A 17,173-nucleotide genomic window follows, 5' to 3' on the forward strand; every position below is an offset into this window, starting at 1 on the left:
GCTAATTATGAAGGTTACTATTTAAATGCAAGTTTTACTCTGTTTTTGATAAATAACCTATGTCAAATTACAGCAGTTTCATTGTATTTTTAGTATTTATTAAGTTCCTTGGTCCTAAATAATGTTTTAGTCCTACATAAATTCTTTATTAAGTATTTTTGTCTTAAACAATTCATGTAAAAATTTTCCTTTAATATATTTTGTAGTGAATTATATTAATATATTGTTTAAGTCAATTTTGCAATCTAGAACAAACCCAACTTGACCAGGAGACATAATGTTCTTACATATTTTTGGGTTCAGTTTGCTTACATTACATTTAATGCTTTTTTTTTTTAGCATTTCTATACGTGAGCACAATTGGCCTATTTTTTTCTTGGCTTCTCCTAAATACATACGCATAATATATAAATATATAATTAGTATATAAAGATTATTGTAGTCTCAAAAAGTGGGAAATAATCTCTCTTGTGTCATTGCCAGAAGTGTTTTTAGAAAACTGTGGTTATCTTATCCCAGAATGTATGCTCCAACTGTCTGGACCCATGGTTTTCCCTATGGAAAGAAATATAAATTTAACTATAGACTATTTAATAATAGAACTATTCATACTCAGACTTTCTTCTTTCTTTCCTCTCTTTCTCCCTTCTCTGTCTCTTTCTTTCTTTCTTTCTTTCTTTCTTTCTTTCTTTCTTTCTTTCTTTCTATCTTTCTTTCTTTCTTTCCTTTTTTTAACACAGGGTCTTTCTACATAGTCCAAGCTGACAGTGAACTCACTATGTGGCCCAGGCTGGCCTTGAACTCCTGGTGACACTCCTGCCCTCAGCCTTTTGAATGCTAGGATTACAGGCATGTGCCACCACACCTGGCTAGTAGTTCTTTTGAATTTTTTTCTTATTGAGGTATTATTTGTGTGAAGTACTCCATCCTAAGTATATAACTCCTTGAGATTCTCAGCTGTGTGTGCAGTCCCCACCCACATCAGGATAGAGAAGAGTCCCAGGGTTCCAGTGGGTTTCTAGGGCCCATCACGTTTGAACCTCCATCATGAGCAGCATGCACCATTCTGACATCTGTCACTGGAAGTTCCCTTACTCTGTGTTTGAGCTCCCTGTGAAGAGGCACAGAGCATGTTTGTGAACGTGTTTTTGGCATGTCTAGTTCCCTGTGCTGGCCACTGTCTGTGATGTCATCCATGTTATTGTTTACAGCAGTTGTTCACTTTCCTTTCATTGAGTTACGGAATGCCATGGTGTGAATGTGCCACCATCTACTTATGCATTCTACCATGGACAGATGTTTGGCTTGTCTCCAATGCTTTCTTCTGAGTCATCTTAGTTCTGAGATGATTTTAGGAACTGGTCCAATTTGTCTTGGAATATAAGTTAATTGTCCTTAAATTATCTACAATATTTTCTTCTCTTTGTAATCATACTGCATCTGTATTTTATGTCCCTATTTTTATACCTAATATTACTTATTATATAGCTACTGGCTTTGTTTTTCTTGATTAGGTGTACCAGAAGTTAGTTGCTTTCAGCAGTAAATCCATGTTTTCCCCAGAACCTAAGGATGGAGGATATGCTTTGAGTTTGTCCATTAACAGAACGCTAGTGCAATCTCTAGCATTTGAGAACTCAAGCTGTTCACAGTCTTGCTGCAGTAAGCTTTTCCAGAATAGTGAAGGGAGTTTGCTTATCAATGTCTAACTTAAGCACAATTTGCTTTCCTTATCAAAAAGAATTCTCACTATTACGGTGTAATGTTTATCCTTTGAGAGAATGACCATCTGAGCAACTCTACAAAATGGTCAAAGATTCTCTCTAGTCCTGTTTTGTGTGTCCCTTTGCTCTGTGAGTTCTCTGGTCCTTCTTTGAGAAGAAGCGTCTACTTTGCAGCCTGGGAATCTGGGCTGGGCCACATGCCTGGTGTGAGCAGTGAAGCATTGAGAACAGACAGGATGCAAGCAGAGGCGTGGAAGGCATGTGCACACTGAGGCCTCCCATCCTACATTTCGGGAGTTTTTCTGCACTATCAGAATGAGCCTAGGGTAGACTCTTGTAGCTGTCAATCCTCTGACATGAAACCATCTGCTAGTTGGTGAGGCCAAGTAAGACCATCCAACTCTACCTGGCTGCTCTAGGCCAGAAGTGCTTCTGTGAATACACTGAACAGTGAGTGGAAAAGAATAGCACAAGGCCACATAGTTTAACAGAATTTTCCATATGTACAGTACTTTCACATCTTCCTTTCTTCTTCTTTGTTGAACTTACTTCTTAGGCACTTGGAGAGGTGGCAGGACTCCAGTGTGTATGAGGAGTGACAGAACAGACCGTAGAAGCTGAGCGACTTTTGTGGATTACAGGCAGCGTTTCTTACCGGGGAACAGAGTTGGTTGTGGAACAGTACAATCTTTCCTCAGTAGTAGGAATCCATACTGAGCTTAAAGCAGGGGCCGTTATGTGGTGGGAGAATTCTTATACTGAAATGCTGACCAAAATGATGGCATGAAGTACCACAGTTAAAAATGAAGGCAAGGCCTTAGACTCCCAGGGTATGAAAACAAGGCAACTATTGAAGCAATTGCTTGAAAATGGAGGCCAGTTGGATTTTTAGAGCAGGACAGAATAATCCACTTATTCTGGTAACCATGTTCCATCTGTCAATTTTTAAACATCTTTTCCAAAATTCCTAAAGGTCTTTGTGTGTTATCTTCCTTTCTACTAATTTCTTTTTGTGTTGCCTGGGAATGGAACCCAGGAACTTATGCATGTTACACAAGCACCATACCGTGAACAACAACCTAAGCCCCTAAACTTCTTTTTAAAATTTCGTTTTTTATTTTTTATCAGTAAATGTTTGCAGTAAGTGTGCAGCTTCCTTGTGTTTAATGTTTTTAAAAAATGCCCTTGCAACAGAACAGTGATCAACAAGGGAACAGGATGTTTGGTAAAAGGTGACAAAGTCTAAAAGTAGAATATTCTCATAGGAGAAACATTAAAGGAAGATATGTGTGTCTGTTACTGGCTGCCTTATTAACAAGAATCACTATAGACGCAGCTCTCTTATTTCTAAACATTTCTAGAAACATAAAAATTTATAGAGAGTGAACGCATAATCAACTAATTATTTCCTGGACAAGGTTTTCACTTTTAAGACCAATGGGAGGCTAGAAATATTGGTTGCATTAGAATATTTCCACATAGGGTGAGACAGCTGGGGGCAGAGAAATGAGACTTTGGATGACATGAAAGTGCCTGGAATCCACAGCAAACCTGCAGTCCTACAAACCCTGTACCTGTATGCAATTAGGCAGCCCAAATGTCAGCAATCCTTTTGCTTCTGTAGTTTAATGAAAATACTTGTTTTGCACATTCCGCATTTAGAGATAGTGTCAGAGGCTCCTCATAACCTAGAAAAGGACGTGTATTTAGGAGAGGGTCTTCTGGGTAAAAGGTATGGGGACAGCTGCATAGGTCAAGAGACCCTTGTGTGAGGTCAGCGCCGAATAACTTAGCGCATCCTTAGAACCTTTGAAATCTCGGTTTGAATCATCCCGCCCTCAAAGAAAGCCATGGAAATCAGTCACTGTGTTGTTGCTGCATAGTGGAGGCAGACCACTTTAATGAAGGAACTGAAGGGCTGAAGTGCAGCGAAGAGGAGGGAGGACCTCAGGAGGGAGGTGTGCATGCTGCTGCTTTAAAATTATGCATGCAGGGCCCATCCGGCCCCTCCCACTGCTTCAGGTAGGAGCTGCAAGCCGGGGGAACTCAGTTCCTGGCACCGCAGAGCTGACAGCGCTGAGTTTCAGGTAAGTAAGTGACTGCTGGGCAGAACACTTTTCCGGGCACCCAGTCACCCTCCCAGCATTCCCTTGCAGGGGTCTGTTTGCTGAGTACCTGGGGGCTAGAGGAGCATTGCCAGGGAATGGAGGGCAGAGGCCTTGCTAAGAGCCACTTGGCACTCTGAGGGGACAGGCTGAAATGTGATAGAAAAACTGCACCAGCTTATTCAGCAGTACAATCTCTTCCTCAGTAGTAGGAATCCACACTGAGCCTACAACTCTGCAGTCCTATGAGGAAACACTAACACGAATGTCTGCTCAATATTAAGGCCTAGGACAGACAGATGGTGTTGAGTTTCTAATCAGCTTTAGCGTGAGCTTAAAGTTGCTGCCCAGGCTGGGGTGAGGGGAGAGGCCCAGAGCGCTCTGCTGCTTTATGCTGGGCGTTTGCAAGTTAGTTCTGGGTTGCAGCGTAGAGAGCCCCTTTAAAGAAACTGTGATTCTTTACCTTGTTCAGTAGGGTGCATAGGCTACTATCCTGGGGCGCAGCAACAACATACAGTTGCTGCAAGGTGAAACATATTATTAATCATTACATACAAAGTGAGGAAGAAATTGGTGGCCCTGTGGACTTTTGGAGTGCTTAATCTGTCCAATACAACAAAAATATTTATCAGAGCAATGAGTATTTTATTCTAAGCAACGGACTTCAAAATATTTTTTGAGAAGTTCAGTGTTGTCCCTCATGCTTAGAATGAACTTGAGTTTTAGACTCCACAGTTTCTTTCCCCTTGACCTGCTGTGTTTCTGATTCCCAGGCACGGTCCCAGGCTCTTGTGGTTACCACGGCTGAGAAGGTCTTCACTGCTGCCTTGGTGTGAAAACGCGTCTGCACTTTCCCCAGGATGGGGTCTCATCATGGAGCTTGAAGGAGCTTGCTTCTTAGTGTCGCTGGCAAGCAGCGTGGGCCCCATTATTTATTTAGGAAGGCTTTATAGGGAGGAGAATGCTTTTTTGTAAACATGGACTACCTGGCTTTTGCACTGGGCTTCGGCTTCTTGTTTCGGGTCATTGAAACATTGATCTTTGCCTATGTTGCTTCGATATCGCTGGCTGCCTGCCAAGGCCTCTTCCCTAGGCTGGAGAACGTGGGTGCTTTCAAGGATGTTTCCATTGTGCCAGCCCAAGCAGTGTGTGGCCTCCCAGACCCAAGCACGTTTTGTGACAGCTCGGTGGCTGCTGAAAGCATCCGGTTCTGTGCCCAGCGGCTCTGCGTTCAGGATTGCCCCTACCGGTCTTCCTCTCCTCGCTATGCAGACCTTTTCTCTGCGGCACACCGCAGCTGCATCGCAGTGGACAAGAGTGATCTGCGTCCTCACTCCCCTAGCAATTCCACAAGCTTTGTTTTTGGAAAACGTAAGAACTGCTCCCTTTCTCCTCCTTCTCCGAGGCTAGCGGAGGCGTTTACCCTGGCTGTGTGGGTGAAACCTGAGCAAGAAGGTGAAATGTAAGTAGCAGTCTGCGTTCCAGTTTTCCCAGAACCCTGCAAAATAAGGAGTAGTGGAGGCTATTGCAAGCTGAAGTTCAAACTGGAAATGAAGGCTTAGAGTTGGGAACTCGTGCCATTGAAGACCAGCTACCTTGTTAATCTCCCCTGCTCCAAGTTTACAGTCTGAGTAGTTTTCTTTTTTTTCCAAAATATTTTCTCTTTTCTATAGATGAAGTAGAGCATGAAAAAAGAATGTGTTAAAATAGTTTCATTGCAGGCTGGCATGTTCACACCCAAATCAACCTCCGCCTTTGGTCTTCGCCTCTGGACACTGAACAGCTCAGTGTGAGAAGGAATGGGCACTCATCACACAGATGATAGATATTTTCAAAAGCTTATTCTAGGCTTATTACACAAAGTATCCCTACTAGGAAACAAAATTTTATTTAGCAGATAGCTCTTGAGGGCTTAAAATTATGTTTTATTCATCCTTATTTTCCCAAAAAGAGACATGTCTTTCACTCATGGAAGATGTTCAATAATAGGAGTTGGAAATACGGAGAACACCCCGTCTCTGAAAGGATATAGCCTTTGGCTTTTACTTTGTGGTGTTTTCTTCTCCTAATTGGTTAAGAAATATATAGATGAGCTAGGGAAATTCTCAAAAGCTTTCATACACTTGATACCAGCAGAAATGTCTTCAAAATGAGTTTAGGGTGAGGCTTTCTCATCATGATTATTATAGTTTATTTAATCACCTATTTTTTATTCTGCAGTCTTCTCTCAAACTGATATCTAATGTATTTCCTCTAAGTAATTTAGAGCTGATCTAGAAATTTTAATAAACAGGATAGTTCTGAAGTTTTTAAAAATATTTATTTTAATCTTCCTGTAGGGCTTGTGGCTCTTTTTCGGGTGACATTTCCAGTGTGTGAAAATGTTGGCCAAATATCAAAAACTATGAAACAAACCAGCAAATTCTGTCATTCCATGAACATCTTTAGTGTTTAGTTTCAATTTTCAAATGAAAGTTTGCATACTTTCATTTTGTTTTAAATCTAGAGAGAAAATAATCACAAATCATTGTTTTTATTTTTCAGCTCCATTAAATGACAAACTTGTTTCTTACTATTGGAAATTTCAGTAAATTCAAGCTACTCTGTGAAACTAGCACCCAAAGAGTCTTAACACATTGTCTTCTGACAAATAGGGCTAGAATAAAATATTTTCCCTAAACTTACAGAAAAATCTCAGTACCGAATTAATCTTCTGTTGGCATTGTTTTGTATAAACAATGACAGAGGAGTATTTATAGAAGTGGTAGCACATAGTTGATGGTTTTGAGAGTTCCTTGCTTGTATCAAGGTCGTTTTCATTCTCAAAACTAAAATACCTATGGGAATTGAGGGAATTTCGGGGTGTTTGCGCTAGATAAGTAAAACAAACAAAACAAGGATTATCCAATTATTGTTTATTCAGGAGCAGAATAAATCCAGTTCCTAAATATTTTGCTACCTGCCTTCCTCTCACATTTATTATCTACCAAAGCTAGTATGTTTACAAGCAAACAAAATAGCAAGGAAGATAATCAATAACATATTAAGAAATGTGTTTTCAGTAAGCTTGGGGAAATAAGTCTGCATTTGGTAAATACATTCTTGAGTAATGATCGAATTCTCACTAGGAGATTTAAACTCAAGAAAAATGAACACAGGCAAACTCTCCTTAGATTGTTTAAGACCTGGAGGCAGAGGATAAAGAGAAACTCTTTCATTCCACTAAATTAGAAATACCCAAATCTGATGGGTTAAAAAAGAATTGGCAGCAGGATTTATATAAAACCTTTATGGTCACTAAAATTATTTGCTAAATTAAAAATATTCTTCTCTCCATATCCTTAGTACCAAATCCATGTGCAAAATATGCTATGTTAGCTCAGTAGAAAAGTGGTTGCTGGTGCCCTCCAATCTTATTCTGACCTCCCAACTCTGGGGAAAAATAGATACAAGGGAGAAGAAATGATTGGTAAAACATGTACCCTTCCAGGAAAACTTTCAGCATCTCTTTAGCAATATTTCTTGTTTGGGCCAAATTTACCTTCATCTTTTGGATGCTGCTTAACTGAATCTGGTCACTTTTGATGGTCACCTGTTTAGCCAGGATCCAAAAAGTACGCCACTGTGGTAGCTACAAAAGTGGCTTCTGAAACGGATTTTGATCATTGATCTAACACAAGACCTAAATATCTTCTAAAACAAAAATCTAGTTTTTCAAAATGCTGCATTCTTGCAAGATGGAATGACCTTTCAACCAAGACTGGGAATATTGCATCAGCCCTTCAGTCGGGCTCTGGTCATGGAGAGGGATCCAGTCATCTTTCAGCTGGTCTGGGCAAAGTGGAGACTGTAGCTGTCCATTCTCTGTATCGTCGTGGGAATTCAATAGAGCAATTCTGACTTCAGGGCTAACAATTTAGCGCCTTCCATGGACACTAAATTCTCTTTACATTAAAAAAAGAAAGATGTGCACTGGTGACTCAATACCCAAGTGGGAGGTAGTGTTGCACCGCTTCCTATAAAAGAAATGGCACAGGAAGTAATGAGCCAACCGGCTAAACGTTAGTTTTGCGGAATGATTCAACCACTGTAGTTTCTATCATGAATCTCCAATGAAGGGTATTGAGGCTCTGGGGAATATGTTGTAAATAAAAAATCTATTCTTCATTGAAATAAAATGGCTCCTTCATTGGAAGAAAGCTTGCTTTGGGTATAACATCACCCAGGGACTCCCTCAAAGTGCACTATTTTGAGTGAAGTTTGGGGTTCACATTAGCACCATTGTTCCTGCAATGCTGTTACCTGTGTACTTGCTTGGAAGCTGACCTTTCCTCTCTTTTCTGCTTGCCTCCTTAGGTGTATCATAGAAAAGACGGTGGATGGGCAGACTGTGTTTAAACTTACAATATCTGAGAAAGAGACCATGTTTTATTATCGTACAGTAAATGGTTTGCAGCCTCCAATAAAAGTAATGACACTGGGGAGAATTCTTGTGAAGAAATGGATTCATCTTAGTGTTCAGGTGAGTAAAATAAAAAATATTTAACATTTGGTTAAACATGAGAATCTATCTTCCTTTCTCTCCTTTAAATGGCATCTATCCACAGAATCTGAAGCTGTATCCTGTAGATTTCAGGGCTGTGTAAAAAATAAGTAAGAAAAATATTTCAATGACCTAATGATATATCTCTTGGTCCACTAGCAGTTGCCACCCTCCAAAATTTCTGTAAAACCTCCCCCAGAAGCTGAAGGACAAAGCTATTTGTAGAAACAACATTCATTTATTTTATTGTATTTGTTTGGTGTGTTTTATTTTTGTTTAAAATGTGTAAAACCTCTTTTGGGGTCTAGTGATAATTCTCCTGGTCACAGCAGTCTGGAAACCATCGCCTGAGTTTTTACCGCTGTCTTTCTCTGATAGCATCTGACGATGTGAATAAAATTTGGCTGTTGCGTTAAATGGTGACCTTAGAACTACTGAACTTTACACTTGAGTACTCAAAAGGTGTTATGTTATTATTTTAGTTGTCAACCACAGCTCGCGTGAGCCTTAGAAACTGTGAAAGGCAGAGATAGCTGTGAGATGTCTGGTATTTGCAGCTGCTAAAGCAGAGGCACAGTTTACCCTTATGTTTCTGCAGAGCTTTGGAATGGGTCAGTACCACCCAGAGCCACATTTTGTGTAACCACAGCTCCCAGTTTGTGTATTCCTGGGAGTGCCCACCCCACGACCCCAGCAACCTGCCTTACATTAGAATGCATTTGCATGCTAATTTTGTGTTTTCTGGTTTTTTTGTTTTCTTTCGTTGGTACTGGGAATCGAACTCAGGACCTTGTGCTTGCTAGGCAGGCACTTGTGCCTCTGAGCTATATCCCCAGCTGCACCCTAATTTTGATTTGCTCATTTTATGACAGTGGCCTTCCACTTCTCATGTGTATTGTTTTGTTCTGAAGCAGGCAGTGAACGGAGGGTCTTGTGAATTGTTGTCTGGCTTTCACGTATTACTTTCACAGAGGTACCGTTCTTGACGATTGAAGTACTTTCTGTACAGTCTTTGTTGTGCCTGATTAGAACTATGACATTCTGCCATGGATGGGCAGAGGAACACATTGAAAGCCTTGAAAGGAAACCAAGGTGGGGTTTTGGAAGGCATTGGCAAAGTACTAGTCAGTCAGTGTGGTCTCCCCCTCTACTGAGGACTTCCATTTAGGATGTGGGTTTAGTGAGTGTGGTTAGCAGCATTTCCGTGCCAGTGGGCTTGAAGGGACACTCAAAGTGCGGGTCGAGTGTGACGTCAGGCGTTGTCCTTGCCACATGATACTTTTAGTTTGTCGGTGCCAGCCCCTTATGGTGCTGCCGCTGATAGCTAAGGGATCCACTTGTCCTGTCTTGTAATAGTTCATTCTGCCCACTGCCCAGTGAAAGAATTGAGGGGTAATGTTCAAAATGTAGAGAGAGAAATTGCTGAAGAAAGGTACCGTGTAGAAAATGCCAAAATGATCAGTTTATTGCACATTTTTTGTATCAACAATGATTTTTTAAAAATATTTTTACTTGCCTGACTCTGTGAAACTGTGCTCAGTTTTGGCAGGCAATAGTAAATTAAAAGCTTTACAAAGAAAATTTAAAATCTAGATGCAGAGAAACACCATTGCTGAATTACTCTCCTGGGAGTAAAATGCTCTTAGAGTGCCTATTGAAATCAGCATTATCATTTCAGTACATGTCAAATATGAGTCATTGCCTAGTTGAGGCAAAAATTCTTTATAAATCTTTAAATCTTCCCCTTAGAAAAGGCTAAAGTACTTACCATTTAATGACACTGATTTATTTCATAATATTTTACTCTCCAGAGAAAACTTATCCTTTCCAATTTGTACATTTCTTTTATTTTTAATTTTTGCATAAATTTTAAACTATTCTCTATTGTGTATGTATTAAAACTGTAGACCTAAGTAATCATAAAACATTAGAAAAGCCATTTAGATCAGTTATTTACATGGGGTGATCAAAAAATACGGTGAATATCTATAACCTTTTATTACCACAAACACATTAGCATTAGTCAAAATATGCAAAATACTCTCCTTTCCTTCAAACACATTTATCCTAGCATTCTTGCCATTTTCTGAAGTAGTTTTTGAGGTCCTCTTTCACTAGTATCTTTAGGAGGTGTGATCAAAAATATGGTGAGCGCTGCTACCAACTGCCAGCCAATGGAAAGGTGAGCTCATGAAAACCTGACATCATGCCCTTGTCCACCTTATTCATCCGATCTGGCATGGTGAAACATTCAGCTCTTCTGCAGGGTCCAAATGACCATCAAATGTAAATGGTTACATTGCCTCAGGACACTGGGGCAGCCACAGCAGTGAGACGAAAGACACTCATGAAGAAGGACTCCAGAGCTGCTTCAGAAAGTGGCAAGAATGATGGGATAGGTGTGTTGGAAGAGAGAGCAGGGTATCTTGAGGGAAATCAATGGCTATGTCTCTTTTCCTGCAATACATTTTTAAAAATTTAAAAACAGTCAATTGAAGTTTTTAAATTTTAAAAATTTAGAGTTTTTTTAATCATTCCTTGTAACATCTCAGACTTACTAACTGTTACAGGGGTGCCTGACATTTGCAGGTTCTGCAGTCACCCCAAGGAAAATGAGAGAGTGCTTACTTCCTCCACATTGGAGAAATGCATAGGGCTCCCTCACAGGGGGCCCCGTGTGCATATATTTGACAGATGAAATTTGTAAGAACCCACATCAGGGATATCTAGTAAGGAATGCACTCCTTTCATACAAGTTGCCCGGAGAAGTAGTGGGAGGGGCAGACCCTCAGGAGTTGGAGAGTCTGGCCCAGGTAAGGAACAGCACTCTGCAGTCCTAAGAACCACTCTTGGTTCAGTTTTTCACTTATTTAAGGAAAGGATTTGATTCTGTAAACAAAACAAGTGAATTCCACACGAAAAGTAAGTGGAGAGTGTCAGGACGCACAAGTGATTAAGGTGGGAGAGCGGTGACCACGTCAGGGCCACAGGGGCATCAGCGCAGGAACTGAGGGCCAGGCTCCTGCTTTTTCTGCTCTGCCCTGAGGTCTCATGTTCAAACCAGCCATTTTTTAGCAGCATTTGTGGTCAGGATGCAGACAAATGCAACTTGTTCTCCTTTCATCATATAATGAAAGGACATTGGCAGAGAAAACTCTCATTTAAATTATCAGTTACTGTTGCATTGTGATAGTGACCAAACTCTGATTTTGGAATTAAGGACGTCCTGTCATGCAAGGGATAGGATGGAACTCGTGGTAATTAGTAATCTAGTATGGTCAAGCTTCTAGCTGTGAGCCTATACTTCATGTGTATGTGCATTTTCTACATATCCTCTACCTCCGCAAATCAGTGGGTTTATGTAGCATGCTTTTGTGTGTGTTTAAAAAGAAAACAGATGTACTTGTACAATCACTCAGAAATATGAATTTAACTCCAAATACCTAGATAACATAAAACTCATTGACCAATCTAACCTATGACTTACGTCAAGTAGTTCACACTTTATGAGCTTTCTATCTATAAAATTGAAATTCTAATTTCCCAAATCAGAGAAAAAGACATGATTTTTAAATAATAGAATCCCTGGGCAGAAAAGATCTTAGGAAGAACCAGGCAGACTGGATATCAGAGATCTAATTTTCTAAACAAAAAATGTCTAATATTTATCCCAAAACTGTCTAGCATTTATCCCAAAACTAGCATTTTGAAGCTGAGACCTGTTGGAAAATGATTAATTTTAAAATTGATATTCATTCAGAGAGTTGAATCGGATATGATTGCCAATTTAAATTTCACTTTGGTGTTTAACACATCGGCTCTTCAAATTATATCAAGCTGGTTTGTTGTCATATTTTCATACTAAAACTGGAAAAATAAATTCATACTTTTTATTGTCAGATGGGTAACACTGATGATACTAACAGATTTTTAAAAGCTTAGTTTTCATATTGAATCAGCACCTACTGTAGTGATTAAAAGATCTCTCTTTTTTAAGCTTTGGTATGTGTACAATAACTTCGTTTCAGCACTTTATTATGGATTGGGAGGTGAAACACCTCTTAACAAATTTAGTTAAGAGGAAAGCCTCAGAGTTTCTTGTGGAACATTGATACGTGGACAACACACGAGCCACAGGATTCTAGCTGCAGTAGTTTGAAAAAGGAGCAGCTTTGATCTGATACAATGAATGGGAAAAACAGGAGCAAATAGTTTTAGGATCGGATAGACAAAGGATGCCAGTTTCATCATCATGGTCTGTTCATCAATATGTTCTTTTGATTTATGTATTCAATCTGAACAAAGGAACACTATTGATAGTTCTGAGAGGAGCAAAATGCACTTTAAAACAACCTCTGTTAGAATAGATAAACCAAGTCTTTCAATTATTCCCTGGGTTACACGCCCATGTGCACACTTACTAAGGGTATCCCTGCGTCTCTGCTGACTGAGGTGATATAAAACATCCAGGACACAGTGCTTCCTCAACCTGCTCAGAAAGCTCAGGGTCATGGGATTTTCATAGGATCACTACCCTGACCCTTGTACCCCCTCCAAGAGCATCTCAACCGTGGAATTCCTGTAATAACTTTCATTGCTTTTTATTGTAACTGTGTGTACAAGATGTAAATATGCATGCAAGTGTGTATTCCACATTGTTTGTGCAAAACTTCTATCTCACCAGCTGAGTGTCATCTAACTTAATTGATTGGTTTTGGGTTATTCAGAACAAACTTAAAATGGACAGAATTAATGAAGTTTTTCAGAATTATCATATAGAAATTAGAGTAACTGCCATTATGGAAGACTGATTTACGTGTGCTGTGTTAAACATTTCACATGCCTACTTTTCAAATGTCAATAATAATCTTACAACTTTGACTTATATTATTCCCATTACCGAGATGAGGAAAATGAGTATTCAAGAATTTAAATTACCTGCCTAAATCGGTGGTGTTAAATTTCTCTGACCTTTAAGTAAAAATAATAAAGTGCCACAAACCTAGGTCATTGTGAAGACAGAAAGAGTCATCCCCAAAGTTCTCTGAACAACAGCAGAATCCAAAATGAGCCCATGAGAATTAAAGAGATGTATTTATAGTGTGGATCTGATTTCCAGACATGTGTATGTTTTACACATATTTATAATGTAAATACTTTAATGCTTTACATATTACATGATGCATACAGTTAGTCAATTTGCAACTATCTCTTTTTTGTTGTGTTTTTTGTTTTTGAAGAGGATTTTGGTTTTTTCAGGTAGGGTTTTGCTATGTAGTTGAGGCTGGCCTTGAACTCATTCTGTAGCGCAGGCTGACCTCATACTCACAGTAATCCTCCTGCCCCAGCCTCCTGAGTGCTGGGATTACAGGCATGTGCCACCATTCCTGGCTGCCCTCATTGCTACAAAGGACATAAATGGACAACAGAGTCTAGTTTTATGTAAGTTCTGTTCAATACTTCTACGACGTATGGCAGTCAGACTACAATGGCTTAAAGAAAGACTATTCCTCTTAAGCCCCCCTCTCACCTGGCTGTAGCCACAGTGCTGCTTAGCTGTGATATTTGGTAGTTAGATGTATTATTTTTGACTTACAGCATTTTCAGCTTATTATGGGTTAATGGGGAGGGAATTCTACTGTGATTCAAGGGGCATCTGTCTTTCCAAACAAGCAGTGTATTCCAAAGGATGCATTGAGTGCAGCTAGACAATCGATGAGAGTAGAGAACATTGCACACATGCACACCAGCAGTGCAAATGCTCTAGCCAAAGGGAGTGTGCTGCATGTGAGAGACTAAGAGCCGGGTGGCAGGAAAAGGGAGCCTGGTGTGAAAGGGAAGAGACCATGTTCGAAGGAGCATTGCGGGATATGTTAACATTCCTTAAATGAGATTCTACTGAAGTGGGATGCGGGGAGTGGGCAGAAGGGAAATGTGCCTGGTGAGTAGAGGGTGTTTTGCTGAAGACTACTCTGGCTGCTGCGGAGGGTGAACAGGCTTCCTGAAGCCAGGAGAGGAGGGGTGTGAGGTCCTCTCACATGTAATGTGGACTGCAAAGGCAATAGGAACCATGCTGAAACCTGATCCCCTTTGATAGCCATTTTGGAGTTAAAATTAAAGGGCTTGTTCAACAAAGCATTGCAGAGTTTAAAGGAAGGAAGCTGCTGATGCATCTCACCTTTCTGGCTTGCATAATTGCATGGGTAGTGCCCAAGAGGAATGTTAAAGGAAAGGCAAATTTTTCCTCCCTAGCATGATGAGCTGGACCTCAGTCCACAGGAGAAATTCTTAGCTAAAGGAGTCATTAGCATTATTAACAAATGGCAAAAGATATTCTGATGCCTAGACCCTAGCAAGTCTTCACTGGGCCGTGCTGGGGGCCATGCATTACTTCTTATGTTTTTGCCTCGGTGAACTAAGAAGTATGTAAGAACATTACTACAATTCAGGACAGGAAATCTTTGATTTCAGAGTTGGGAGAAATGAATAGAGAAGGAGAGATGTTCGTGGACTCTTAAAAATAAATAGGCTTTTGGTTGGTGGAGAGGAGGATGAAGAACAGAATTCTATACAGGAGGAACAGACAAGTGATACATGGGAAATGAAAGTACATATATTGGGGATGAGACTAAGAGGGCTGGAAAAATCTAGTAGAGAGGTTCACAAAAAGCTGTCATCTTTCTGGATTTTTCTCTTAACAGATAACTCATGTTTCCTTACTTGAATCTGATCAAATATATTTAGCAATGATTATTGAATTGTGTAGCCAAGAATGATCATCAATATATACACAATATGCACTACGTAGACACCAAAAAGTTTTATTTAGCTGATGTGCATAGAAAGAACATTACATGTCACACCATGGCATTTATCTTTTACAAGTCTGAATGCTATCAGCCTCATATGTTAGAGCAAAAGTTAAGTCCAGTAAAAACTTTCCTGTAATAACATATCCAATAACAGCATACAAGCCATGAATAAATTAACATTTAAGCTTAACAACTGGTATTTGACAGCAAATTTAGCAATTATTAACTTCTATTAAAAAGGATTTTCAACCAATAGCTACAAAATGTACAGTATATAAAAATATAGATATACAAATATGATAGCATTTATTATAGCAACTATTAAAGTTAAAAATTGCTGTAAAAGCAAGAGTATTTTCCAGTGGCCACTCAGTTTTTCAGAAACTCTACTTTAGAAAATGCTTCTATAGTAGTTCTGTCAAATTTGTAATGGTTAAAATTTGATGGTAGTGCTTTTTAAAACCTATATTATCTAATGGAATTGTCATTTATATTGTACCATTTTCACCTATAAGCCAACTATCATAAGAGTTAGATTATTTTTGCTTTTCTGTGGGTATCCTTTTTGTGCCCAAAGGGTGAACTGATGCCTTCAGTTATACATGAACAATTCGCACTAAAGTCAGAAAGAATAGCGTGCATATAACCTGGGGCGGAATTTGGCCTGTGGTATGTATCACTTGGTAATGGAATGGAGAATATGACTTTATTTAAACATGGACTTGACTGGTTTTATTTTCCCATACTGTTTCCCTTGGTATTTCTCTAAAATGCAACGTTCGTGTATTCCAGGTAGCTTTATTGTCCTGGATGCATTGTAAGGATGTATGTTCTACTTACATACCTCTATAAGGCAAAAGCAGAACATTCAAATTGAAAAAAAAAGTTTGTCAAATATAGAAAGGTTGTAATCAGCTAGCTAACTTTCCAATGATCTAACAGCAGCAAAAGATGTTGATACTTACAAATTTAGTCTAATAAACGTATAACAACTTCATTCTTCTAAGGATGAAATAACTATGAGAAAGTTGAACTGTGTTTCTAAAAGTGGAAACGTGGTCAGACAGATTTTGTTTATGCTTAGTGTTGATTGTTCGTAGCCTGGAAAGAGAGGAAAGAAAGACAGAGGAATGAAAGTTGCTAAACTTAGGTAAGGGCCGTGGGACAAAGCCCAGTAACCCGAGGAGGAGGTCAGCACCTGCTGAGTTCCCTGTGACCGAGGTGACCGAGGAAATTGAAATTGTGGATCTATGGTGCAAAAGTTAAGGTTTTTCATTTTTTGTGCTATTCTAGTTGCTTGGCCAAAATGTTACATATAATTATTTTACTTTGTTGGCACTGTGGGGAATTCATAGAAAGTGTTTAGATTCAACACTGGGGTAGAAAATGAGGAAGTTGAGAAGGACTGTCGAAAGAATCAGCTGCCAATGAAATGGAATCTGTGGGAACACACACCAGGATGAATAGTGATCACTCTAATTAAATCCCCTAAATACCTTTGACAGTCTCAGGAAGAACGTTGTAAAGAATGAGGGAGGCTTTTATAAATATTAAAGAGATTCAAGACCCCAGAGACTTTGAATGAGTGGAGCACTGCATTGGGAAAGTTCTAGCATAGATAGTGTTTCTTTCACTATTTCCATTAATTAGTATCATTTTAATTGTACATATGTATGGGAGACCATATAATTTGATGTATGTATATAATATGTAGTGATCAAATCTGTATAGTTAGTATTTCCATAACCTTAATCATTTAAAAGCAATTTTTGACTAATGCATAGTAATTGCCCATATTTATGAGGTACAGTGTGATATTTCAATGTATGTATACAGTACGCACTGATCAAATCAGGGTCATTACCAATGCCATCTCCTTATCATTATCTCATTTGGAGACTTCATGCTTCTCTCTTTGACTCATTCATAAATATGTTACAGGTTGTTGTGAACTAAAATCACCCCACTGTGAAGTAGGATACTAGAGTT

General features: G+C 39.3%; 1 protein-coding gene across 2 annotated transcripts in view; it reads left to right on the forward strand.

The window, feature by feature from the left end:
* Window positions 1-3,752: 3,752 nt before the first annotated feature.
* Ush2a (Usher syndrome 2A (autosomal recessive, mild)) overlaps window positions 3,753-17,173 on the forward strand; it is a gene marked incomplete in the record, with an annotated part of 661,834 nt that continues 648,413 nt past the window's right edge. For both annotated transcript variants that reach the window (XM_013519932.1, XM_013519934.1), the window contains 3 exon segments: window positions 3,753-3,811; window positions 4,603-5,291; window positions 8,186-8,351. In XM_013519932.1, coding sequence (XP_013375386.1) covers window positions 4,807-5,291; window positions 8,186-8,351 — 651 coding nt within the window.

Source organism: Chinchilla lanigera, unplaced genomic scaffold, assembly GCF_000276665.1.
Source record: "Chinchilla lanigera isolate Chin_1 unplaced genomic scaffold, ChiLan1.0 scaffold00005, whole genome shotgun sequence".
Lineage (NCBI taxonomy): Eukaryota > Metazoa > Chordata > Mammalia > Rodentia > Chinchillidae > Chinchilla > Chinchilla lanigera.